The following is a 12,643-nucleotide window of genomic DNA, read 5'->3' as shown; positions in this document are numbered from 1 at the left end:
CTCTCTGCACTGGGAGTGGTCTTTCCTCTACTGGGGATTTGGCCCGGCCGACTGGCACTGAATATAATGCTCTTCCATTCAGCCACTCCTCTCACAAGACATAAAAGTTAACAGGTGTTTAATGTCAGAAGTGTTTCATATGAGAGTCACAGAAATAGCCAGCGACAGGCAGCAGGGAGGGGTGGTAGCTCCAAGTCATCTCGTTTTTTTTCCCCCCTTCTTTTTTCTTCCAGTGTTGAAATGGTTCTGTAGTTCAGTTGAGATCAGGATCGACTTCAGGCATCTAAAGCTGACACACACACACACACACACACACACACACACACACACACACACACACACACACACACACACACACACCAGAGTTTGAAAATATGCATGGATTTACTAATAAGTTTGAATTGCATTGAGTAGTTGCAGCAAGTCAGCACTGTGTAAAGTTTAAAAAAGTCATATGTTTGGTCTCATGTACAAAGTACTTCTGCTCTGTGTACCAACACCTGAACTCATGCAGAGTTTATAAGATAAAGGGCTCCTGGGCACAGACACGTAAAAGCCCCTCAGTTCTCCTGCACTAGACCAAGATCCCCAGAATTGTATCTCCTGTTTATAAATATATAAATATTTGTATCTCTGTCCTTTTTGCATCTATATATTTACTTGTGTTGTGTCTCCAATGTAGTTTATCTTCTTTTAGTTGTTTTTCATAAAAATAAATAGTTATTTAAAGCAACAACCAGACTTCATAAAAAAACATCGTTAACATTTGTTAACGACTTAAAACACAGAGGATGTTCATTAATTAGCTTAGTTAAACATTATGCTGAACTTTGTCCAGTGAACGCAAAAGCAAGATAAAAACACCCACAAAAAAAACCTATGTTGCTTTTTATTTATTTATGCAAACCTTAACTGAATATCTGTTTTGGACTGTTGGTGAATAAAACAAGACATTTTAAGATGATCATTTTCTCTTAGACAAAATTATTAGTTAATCCACAAAATAATCCATAGATTATAGAAACAGGAAAACAGTAACTGAGCATGTGTCAAGAGGAAAATCTGTTACCTGCAAACATCCAAAGAGTACAGCTCGTCTGAATAAAGCGGGGAGCAGCTGCTCTCCCATAAAATCTAAAGAATTTCTAAATGGTCCATGAAGTTTTCATAACTACATCAATTCATAATGTCCAAAAGTGGCATTTTACATGTGACATGAAACCAGCTAAGAAAGGGGAGGGGGGATCTGCTGTTTTGAAAGACGTCTCTATTTAGGCGTGAGCGGAAGAGAGAGGTCACGGAGCCCTGAGGAGGCAGCAACAGGCCCTTCAGACCCGAGGAGCCTTTCATGATGTGCTTGAGCTGCATGCATTATCTGTTGCGTGCCAGAGGAGGATAAGAGCTCGTTTGTCAGCACAGCAGAGCTGAAAATAAACTATAAATCACGTCTGCACAACCTACACACATTAATTGGACTGTAACAGTGGGCTAACCCCCACTACTGCTCCTGTGTCTGCAGTAATGTAGGCTTAGTGGAGATGTTTTGAATTTCTTCCAAGAGACGGAGGAACTTCTCTCTGCTTGTCTCTTGGTTCCATTTACTGTTTTAAGTGCTCTGTCCCAAGGGCTCTTCCATTTAGTGCTCCATCGCATGCAAGGATAATTTTTCTTTGGGAAGGAGTGTTCAATTGTAACATAGGCGACTAAAAGCATACTTAAAGCTGGCAGTGACCCCCCCACCCCCACCCCCACCCCAAAGTCCTTTCCCTTTCTGTCCACTTTTCAAAGTTGAGGTAGATTAAGGGTGCTATCACAGTGGATGTGATATTTGGTGAGAAATCTATAGGGTGTTTTGGGAGCTTTTATTGCAAATGACTCTTGGCGGTGTGCTTTCGTGTATTTCTCCATCTGAACACAATTTGGCAGCGATTCTCGCGTAAAAGAGAGGAGGGGGATGGTTTGGTGGGGCTGCATGATCTCCTTCCTCATACCAAGAGCTGTCATAAACACACCCAGGAGAGGAGGAGAAACAGAGACGTTACCACGGCGACTGGCATGTTGCATCAGGGGAGATTTCTGTTTAAAATGCGAGAATGGCGTTATGAAAAGAGGCAGGAAAAACAGGGTGGTGGGGAGGGGGCAATAGCCCATTATGCCATTTAAAGTTTATTTCTTTACTGGAAATGTGGTGGGAGTTTCACGGTGGTGCCGTGGAGCAGAGCAGACAAAGAGTCTGGGCCATATTACAGCATTATGTCACTGTAGACAGAAAAAGAAGCTCAAAAATACCTGTTCCCGGCACGACTATTATATGGTGAATGTCTCATCTTTTCAATGACAGCAGGATCCCGTCCTCACCAGCAGAGGGACCCATCCGGTCCAGATCAGCACCAGCTGCATGTTCTCTACTGAGTCAGAAAGAGCAGCTCATTTTATTTTCATGCTTGTTGAACTGGGCATATAAAACACTGGAGCATTATTTATTAAGCAAAAATATCATACTAATTTATTAATATTTTTTTACATGCTTAACTTTATTTACCATCTTTAATTGATATCTTTACACCAAAAAAGCAACTTTTAAGATGCCATCTAGGTCACGAGGGAGATTTTCAAATCCAAACATAATCATCAGATTATAGGATAAGCTCAGAAAACCTCTCAACGAATTTTGCTTGCTGTATTATTACACTTCCTCATGTGTTTTTACTGTGAGAGAAAAAAATTAAATCCTCTTTGTTCTGCTATATTCTAATGTGGTTTAATATGAGATGACTTACAGACTATTTTTACTGTTACATTTCCTCAGTCTTTCTTATCCTTCAATTAATGAAGTAATCATTTTGTTTCAAGCCTATATATTATCTATATTCTTTGTAATTTTGCCAGTTCTTACTTGACACATGCCTCTAAAAAGTATTTAAGTATTTCATTTACCAGTTTTTTAAAATTTGGAAAAAGTCTTTAAAAGTGGATCAGAACTTTACAAAGTATAAATGCAAATACAAAACGAAGAAGTGATTGCAAACGTATTCACCCCTTTAATGTAACTCATCTCTGATGCAGTCAGTTGGTTTCCAAAGTCCCACCGTTTGTTAAATGGACATCACGTGAGGGCAGTACATGTACTTAGAGGGTTGTAGTATAAATACACTTGTATCAGGAAGATCCAGGTACTAGTGTATCAGTATCCTGGCCAAAATCTACAAGACAAAACAACTTAGTGAAAAGATTTTTGGAAAGTTGAGCCAGGGAATGGAAATAAGAACATTTCAAAGTCACTGTAAAGTCATAAGATATAGAAGGAACATGACTGTACAAGAAGGAGACTAGTGAGGGAGGATGCCAAGACTTCCATGGCTCCTCTGATGGTATTACCAGCTTCAGCAGCTCAGATAGAGAGACTGATCTGATGAGACCTCAGCTAAGCTTTTTGTTCATCACACTTGAGACTCTTGACTGCTGAAGGACGGCGTGCTCTAGGCACATTTACACACGTGACCCCATTCTTCCATTTTTTTAATGATGGACTTAACTGTCTTCCAAAAGATATACAGTGACTTTAAAATGTCCTTGGATCCATCCCCTGACTTCTGCTTTTTGATAATCTTTTCACAGAGGTTATTGGAGTGTTGTTTTGTCATCATGGTGTAGGTTTTGGCCACAATACTGAATCCAGATGAAGCTGTAATAATACTACAATCCTTTAAACAAATTCCCTGCCCTCGCGTGATCTCCATTTAGCTGTTTGGCTTTGAAAAGGGACTGACTGCACCAGTGATGATTTGGTTACTTTGAAGGGGCTTCAATATTTAAGCAAACACTTTCATTTTTATACTTGAATGGATTTGAATTACTTTGTAGAGATGTTTCTACTTTTACATACTTTTTTAAAAAGCTAAATTAATATGTAATGTATTGACACTGAGGGGTGATTTGTTTTTGTTTTTTTGTTTTTGTTTTAGAAAGGAACATTATGACATCTGATTTAATGTTAGGCTGTCACACAGAAAATCTGACGACCTGAAATAAAAAAAACTGAAGTAAAGGTTTTAACTAGACTCTGGTTTGCACAAGGTGTTTTGCCTGAAGCATTAAAATGTCTTAATTTCCTGGAATAAATAACGTTAAATTAACATTTAATACCCTAACTACAGTTTCAGTTGCTCTGATGATCAGCTTTACCCCAATTGTGAATCACAATGAACCAGATGTGTGTCATGTCTTTTTTTTAATGCCCTGCTGTTGTCTGAATGAAAACCAAGCTGTTCTTGGTGCTGCTGTTTACATTTCCTGCCACTTACAGCTACTTACTGCTTATTACTCTTGCTCACAGTGTGGTTACCAAAACACAGCGTAACATGTGCAGCTCTGCTTGACATCACAGTGATGGGCACACACTGACTCACTCATTGGCAGAAAATTTTATTTATTTTCTTTTTTTTTTTTTTTTTTTTTTTTTGTCAGACTGTGTTTCGGATCAGTCAGATTTAGGACAAAAGACAACAGAAAGTTATGGAAATAAAATAAACTATAAACGCAGAGGACACAAACAAAAACTTTTTATATCTGTGACACAGTAAAAACTTGTGTTTTGGCCTTGGGTGGAATGAGCAGTTTCGAGAAGAACAAGGGCAGGGTGTGTGAAAATATCCAGACGGTGTCAGTGGTTTGTGCTTTTCGCCTTTTCCAGTTGTGTTTTCATTGCTTGCGGTGAGTCCATCCCCAAGGTCACGTACATCCTTGAGACAATGCCACAGGTTTAATTTCATTCTCACAGAGCAGGGCGGTGCAGATAAAGCGATTATGGACGTTAAATAGTTTACAGGCCTTTTTTGAAAAGAAAATATGTTTTTTGCAGAAACGAAAGTTGCAGCTGAAATAGGCTGCGGACGTTGTGGTGTTAGTGGCTGTAAATAAAATGCGCTTTTCCCCAAAATGTATTAATTTTCCTCCCATTTCTAATAAGGCTACAGTTTCTGGAGGCTGTATTACACAGACTGGACAGTCCGGTGGGCTTATGCTGATCTGACCCCAGAGGCACAAAACGTCAAAAAGTGAAGATGAAGAGGTATTTTCAGTGGCCACTAGATGGTATAATATATGCACGCAACGGGTTTGCACAAGGTGACAGCAGAACTGATGAACTCTAAATCAGCTGGGTGGTCATCCTGAGACATGATATGCAGCCGCTTTTGATTTCTATAATATTCACATGGAACTGGGGTCGTTTCATGAAGAGCTTCGGATCAGATGTTTTCAGGCAATTTTACAATCAAAGTCATGTCTTTCACGGGTCAATAATTAACTCTCACGGTTATGCGAACCCATTTTTTTACGCAAACGTTTAAAAAGAAAAGCATCCAACATGCGTCTGCAATTAACATTATAGAAATTAGAAATTTAAGATCAGATTTTCGTCTTTAAAAAAAAAAAAACCTTGCGCGCAGGAGTTTGTAGGTTTGTTCAGAAAACAAACCACAAAAAGAAAAAAAACACCCAAAAGAAAAAAACACAAAACCAAACACAAAAATAGGGGAAAAATATGTTTGCCTGATCATCTGCTCTAAGGAGCTCAAAACGTCGTTGAGTTTCTAAATTTATAAAAATCAGAAAAAAAGCCTATTATCAATTTTAACCAGGATAGCAGTTTAATATATTTTTCCACATCACATAATAAACACTAGTTACAGCTTTTGTGATGCAGCACTAAAACAATCAGGCCAAAGCATATTCATTAAAGCCTGATTAATTAAACGTTTAGCGTTAATTATTAAAACTGCATTTAATGACGAGAAATGACAGAAAAATAAAACCAACAACCGCAAAAAAACCCAAAACATAATAATAATAAATGAATACATATGGTAAAATAAATCAATTGTATAAAATAAAATTCCACCTGCAGGATATTATGGATGTATATTCATTGGTCGTTATTTTTATTCCGGCAATGAGCATCACAGAAACCATGTAGTTGCGATCTTGTCAGCTTTATTCAGTAAATCTCATTTTGCACTAAATGGAGGAAAACAACTTCTTCTGACGTTTGCAACAATATCATTTAATTGGCTGATAATCAAGTGCAACTGAAAAGCTGTGAACACAGGCGACGTGGAAAAGAGCAGAGGTCACGACACAGATGTTCCCCCACTTTACCCAGAGGCAGAGCTGTGTGCCACACTTCATGTTTAATAAAACTGTAAAAATTATGCATGGAGTCTTCAGACAGGCTACATAAACAGAGCGTAGAACATAAAAAAACAAATATCATTTAACGCTGCAAAAACACCATGATATAATCTATGATAATTTCATTTTGTCTGTGCGTTATTTTAGTGACGGGGTTTTCTACAAAAGGCGTCAGTGTTTTGGGGGATGTTGCACAACCTGACGGGTGCTGAAACAAATATCTAAGTAATTTAACGTATATTCTCAGATATTTTCCTCAATTAATGAAACAGTTCAACACCTACATTCAACAGTGTGTTAAGTTATTTACTAATTCTGCAATGCAAAGGTTAGTTAGAGTCCTACCTGGTCATTGCGATCCATGATGCAGGAAGTGACGGAAATTATCATTTTGATGACTATTAATGATTAATACAACGCGGACAACTCGATATGTAACAACGCCCAAACACTTATTATAAGAAAACCGTCACGTAATGTGTTCCGCACCGGACTCCCCACAGACCTGTGTGGACAATGAGGGGTTAAGTTTTCTAAATGACATATCCTACACGAATTTATTGTTCTGATGCTGCCTTCAAGTGATGCGGGGACTAAATGACGTCGCAGTTCCCCGTTTCGTGTTCGAGTAGTGTTGCTGGTTAAATTTGTTTCCTTGTGATCTCACATCTGCCTTTTTCTGACATCATGGATTCTGAAGAGCACTTTAGCTGCATTAACTGGATTGATTTAATTATCTAGAGTCAATCAAACTAAACTGACAATCAGTCTTGTTATCTTGCACCGTGCAGAGATGCAGTTTTTTCCCCCGTTCTGGTGAAGTCGAAGCTGAAAACCGTTGTTACAAACCTGAATGTCACTTTAGGCTCCCGTGCGAAGCATTCACCAAACTTCTACCTTTTTCCCACTCGGGTGAAAGCAGCATGACGTAGTTTACAGTGACCAATCGTGACACGGCTTTCCTCCTCTCGGGGGCCAATAGGAGGTGACGAGGAGCGCCTGTCAGTCACAGGTGAGGGTGGACTGTAAAAAAAACGTTGGGTGAAAAGGGCCAGAGTCAGGAGCGAGCCCGCGTTGATGGCAGAGCTATGCGGAGGAGCATCATCGTGCCTGCGGATGTAGCAGAAACTTTCCACGGCTTCTTCCGCGGGGATGCGACCGGGAAGCAACAGTGGAGGGAAAACGTTAAGCGACAGCAGTGCTCCACGGAGGGAATAGCCTAAAATGTTGATGAACTGACATTTATTCGGGGGCGCTTTAATTACTCAACTTGAAAAACGAGCAAACTTCGCATTAGTGAAAATGGCCGTTCGTGGCAACTCGCTGATGCCTTTCTCCATCCAGGCCATTCTGAACAAAAAGGACGAAAGCCGACACTTACCAGATTTGGACGTGTGCTTCTCCAAGACTGCGTGCTGGAAAATATTTGGGGAGATGAACGGCGGGTCTCGGAGAGATGATGGGGAGGTTTGTGAGCCGTCCGACCAGAAAAGCTACGATTCGGACTCGGGACTCAGCGACGATAACGACAGCAAGGCTGTGGCTGCGTGCAAGTCGGAGAAGGACGGAGATCCTGCGTCGGACGTCCAGGAGGAAAGTTTGCAGGAGGAGACGGATCATGAATCTGCAGCGGCGGAAAACGCCAAGAGTGACAGTGAGCCCAGCAATACTACGGGTGAGTACGACGGGAAGAGTGTGGCCTTTTGATGTGTGTGTGTGAGGCCATGACGGCTCTGTGGAGCGTCTGCATTTAAAACCGACAAGTGTGTTTTAAAGAGCCCATATTGCTACTGATGCATTATACTGTCGTTACACTTGTGCAGAATCATCACGAATGTTGTGATTGTGTTGCTGTGGCGTATCAGGCCTGTTTGCAAACCTTTCCACATCCTGGTACCTTTACGCACAAATTGTCCTACTTTTACGCACGGTAAATAATAGACAAAGTATCTTATTTCCAAACCCTGTTCCTATAGCAATAATATTAATGGCTTTTTTATGCTACAGTGGCACGACTTCACTTTGGATTGTGTTGTAAATCACACAGCGTTCTGGAGACTGTCTCTGTCTCGTCTGCACAAGTTATGATCCGACATTTTTCACTTTAATTTAACAGCGACAGCGTCCTAATGCCAAGAAAACATGTTTTTAGGACATAGTAGTTAAAGTGTCTGTGTACATACTATTTACAGTCATTGCATCAAGAGCTTTCATCACTCATAACATGGATATTTTTGGCTTTATTGAAGTAACGGACAAATACAGACATTTATTTGCATGACCCATCTACATGTGCCCTCCTCTCCCAGACTCCAGCACGCTGGACGAGAAGAACTTGGATCAGCCCAAACAGCGGAAGAAGCGCTCCAGGGCCGCCTTCTCCCATGCGCAGGTCTTCGAACTGGAGCGCAGATTCAACCACCAACGGTACCTGTCCGGACCCGAACGCGCGGACCTGGCGGCCTCTCTGAAGCTCACAGAGACTCAGGTCAAGATCTGGTTCCAGAACCGCAGGTACAAAACGAAACGCCGCCAGATGGCCGCTGACTTGATGGCGTCCACCCCGGCTGCGAAGAAAGTGGCGGTGAAAGTTTTGGTGCGGGACGACCAGAGACAGTACACCCCGGGAGAGATCATGCGGCCCCCGCTGCTCTCCCTGCAGCCGTCCTACTACTACCCGTACGCATACTGCCTACCTGCATGGACACTCTCAGCATGCACGGGCAATCAGTGAGAAGCGGTGACTGTATTTATTCATTTTATTGTTGGAAATCTAAGTAACTCTATATATTTTTTCTGACAAGAGCAGGGGACCTGAGGAGACTTTTAATCTGCTCAGTGTCTCCAACTGAACTGCCTCATCGAGTTGTTCAGGCCAGCCCAGGGCTTCCTAAGGTTATTCATATTTTTTTCCACATCCAAACCCTTACAAAAAACGACGTCTCTTTTCATTTAGCAACTCTGATTGGTGGGAACCCCGTTTCAAGATTATTCTCGTGATTAGACGGTAAAAATATGACTGTAGGTGCGGGGGAGACCGGACTTCCCTATAAAATATCAGTATGTTAAACTCCGAAGATTGACACACTACTAACATTAGAGTATTCCTCTCTTTGCTTGGGAGCCCTCAAGCACCTCGACCTTAGTTTGGGACACGGAGGCCTGAATAAACTGAGAATGTCCCCTTGTGTTGGTATATATTTTACATGCGCCTTCCTACCTCTGCAGTGATTGGAAATAGGCTTATTCCATTGACTCTTCAAATAACTGTCTCTGTTACAGGTTGTGTTTTTTTTTTTGTTTTGTTTTGTTTTTTTTACTCTTGCTGTGTTTGTAAAGGTAAGATATTTCAGCACTTTTGACCATTATACGTTACATTATTTCAATGTAAAAGACATTATAGAGTGGGCATGTACAGTGTCAGGCGGTTTGTTGTGTTATGGGCCTGAAAGTGAAGCAGCCTGAAACAGACCAGCTTCTAATTGAAATGTACATGTGTTCTTTTTGTTAAGTGACTGTTTTAGATCGAAAACATTAAAAACATATCAGGCATTAATTTCAGTTGGATGTTTATTTTAAGGCTTTTATTTCAAAGTGACACAGACATATTTTAATAACATCAATACAGCAGTCGGATTTTAACGACAGTTAAACACATTTTTCAATTACACATTTTATTCGATGGCACAATGACACAAGACACATGAGTTACTACTGGTAATTATTATTACTTATTCTTGCATTATATCCTATACAATTCAGTTCAAATTACCATGAATTCGCAACATGTGTCATTTTTGTGACCAAAAGTGATTGTTTTATACATATAGCTTGATGTTATAATACCTCATCTTACATTGGCAAAAAAAAGAGGGTCTGGAAAATACTAAAGCTGAATTGCTCATATAAACAAAAACAAAGCAAAGCCATTTTTTCTGTACAATGCCCCGAATCACTTATTATTTGGCAGAATTGTATGTTTAATTGCACCCTTCCAGTTGTCACTGCGATATAATCGCTTTATGCTGAGGAATTGAACATGTCATCTGGGCCACTATGGCCTTCTTCTCAAACCCACCTGTCAAACCATGATGAATTGCTGTGTGACTCCCGGACAGGGCAAACTGAGAGCTACCTTTTAGGGTTGCATGTCAACACAAGAAGATGAGTATTCCGGGGTTAAGGAACCCTGTGTCACGACTTCCAAATTTAACTCAAAGAAGTTGTTGTGTTCTCGTTGTGGATTAGTTGCAGAAAGTAAACGGTGTGCATTTTTTAAAAATGGGAAAATAGTTCTACTTTTAGGCCGAAGGCTGGAGTTGAAGTATTACAGGAGTAGTACTGGCTGTTCTTTTGTCTCCAGTAATTGCCTAAATGTTAAGTCAGGGTCAGTAAGGCGCTGGCGCACATCAGTGATCCATCTCCGGCACTGTAAAATACCTTCATCTCTTCCAGACGGAATGCTATGAATCAGATGAATTGAGTCGGTGTGGGGTGTTGAACTGATCAGGGTGAGTCTACAACACAGAAAGGGATACTGAACATGATCACAAATTTTTCTAGTTTCAATAGCTGTATGCGCAATGAAACAAGTAAAGACTTAGAGTAACAGAACTATCAGTTTTACTTGGACACAACAGATACGTTTTTGGGGCTGATGCCACTGTGCAATGCTAGTGCACTTTTACGCAGGACATTTTTACGCACTAATACCTTTGTGTCTTAATTGATCAGTACCCCATTTTCTTTAACCCCGTATTTCTTTTACTTCACGAACTTTGTCCTAAAATCTAATGTGTGTGATGCAGGTATACGTATCTCCAGCGCTCGTCATTGGCTACTCCTTACTTAAGGAAAGGAGCTCTGAAGTGTGGACCACACCGGCCCTCATCGCTTCCCTTCATACCTGCATGTGGAGATATCTGATGCAGAGGGAAATATCAAGGCTGTTTTTTTTCTTTCAACTTGCGATCGGTGAAATGCAAACACCCCCATCTGTGTACATTAACGTCATTCTGGTGGTTCCCCGTTTTTTACTCTTAGTGCGTAAGAAATTTGCTTATCCTGTTGCGTACTATGACGGCGATTGTATAGAATATGGTGACTGATTTCTTTTTCAGAAATAAATAAATAAAGGGGACTTCTCAGAATTTTCTTTATTTGTAGCATCTTAACTAAATTTAGACAGGTACAATATCTGAGGAAAGAAACAATTTCCACCTATTTCTCAACAAAAAGATTACATTTCTGGTGTATTTTTTTCTCTTGGTGGTCTCAGGAGCAAAGCTGCAATTTGGAATTGTTAGAAAGACAATTGCTCTGAAGAAAGTCTAGTATATGAGTGGATGAACTTTTTTGGCCTATAAAACTGGTTTTCATCCTCAAGGACAAATCAGACGCTTGCTCTTGACTATTGTCAAGCAGCAATAATTATTTTCATTTTCAGAGACAATGTCCAGTTGTTGTTCTATATTGAGTTACAGAGTAGATTATAGAAAATTGGCATTTAATAGACATTATTATACAGAACGGGGAGTGAAGGCAACGGTTTGCTTAAAATTATACTAACCAGTTTCTGCTTACTGTCGATACATAATCGGCTGCATTTGCGTATTTTAGTGGTTTTGGAAAGTGAATGGAGCTAAAACTCATGTCTCCTGTAAATGTCACTATATTGTAGGAGTTTTCGGTTTACCACAAAGTTAGACTGCAAAAAACCGCATTTGACAAATAGTTAACAGTTCGGATTTGATTTTCCTTTAAACATGTGCATTGGTTTTTGTGAGCAAATTAAATTGTCGAGCGTCTTCTGAGCAAAAACTTGTTAAATCCCTTTCTGTGTATTTTTAGATAATCTGCTCATGAAACAAGCGAAACCATGTGACACGATCCCTCCACGTTGTATTTTATTTGGCAGCCTACAAAATGCACTACTGCATATTTAACTATGATAATAACGGATTTAAAACATTTGTATAGAACACTTAGCCTCTCTCCTTGAAATATCGGATCAAACAATGTGCATTGCATTATATCAACCTGGTTGGGTAATTATAAAGTCATAGTTATAGACAGGCCTCACAATAGTTTATTTTGCACTTCAACATAGGCAACATTGTATTTCCAGGTTTAACAGCACTAATACCTGTTAATACTTGATGTAGACAGCAAAGTAAACGTGTATGGTCTTTATTAGAACAAACGACTATTGCATGATTTAAAATACAAAGAAAGTGAAAATGTCGTGCCAAAGAAACTGGGCTCCTCTGTGTAACCCTCAAGTATAAGTAGTCACAAGCAACATACATTATCGATTAAGAAACTGATGTTACAAATGACGTATGTGTTTTGTATTTTCGTGCATGAATATATATATATAAAAACGAATTACGGATATATTATATGCACTATATGTAGAAAAAAGGTTTATGACAGGGAAAATAGTCTGAAC

At 39.9% G+C, this 12,643-nt stretch overlaps 1 protein-coding gene across 1 annotated transcript; it reads left to right on the top strand.

Annotated features, from left to right (window-relative positions):
• Positions 1-6,941: 6,941 nt before the first annotated feature.
• On the top strand, positions 6,942-12,319 carry nkx3-2 (NK3 homeobox 2). Its single transcript, XM_067518761.1, has 2 exons — positions 6,942-7,867; positions 8,502-12,319. The coding sequence occupies exons 1-2, from the start codon at positions 7,495-7,497 to the stop codon at positions 8,924-8,926; spliced, it is 798 nt and encodes a 265-aa protein (XP_067374862.1). The 5' UTR covers positions 6,942-7,494; the 3' UTR covers positions 8,927-12,319.
• Positions 12,320-12,643: the final 324 nt, after the last annotated feature.

This window comes from Channa argus, chromosome 10, assembly GCF_033026475.1.
Source record: "Channa argus isolate prfri chromosome 10, Channa argus male v1.0, whole genome shotgun sequence".
Classification (NCBI taxonomy): Eukaryota; Metazoa; Chordata; class Actinopteri; order Anabantiformes; family Channidae; genus Channa; species Channa argus.
Note: the sequence above shows the minus strand (reverse complement) of the source record. Positions and strands in the feature narration are given on the sequence as shown.

Coding starts and splice junctions, on each gene's coding strand:
- nkx3-2 (XM_067518761.1), top strand. CDS start 7,495: ATGGCCGTTCGTGGCAACTCGCTGATGCCTTTCTCCATCCAGGCCATT. Junction 7,868..8,501: donor TGAGCCCAGCAATACTACGG/GTGAGTACGACG, acceptor CTCCTCTCCCAG/ACTCCAGCACGCTGGACGAG.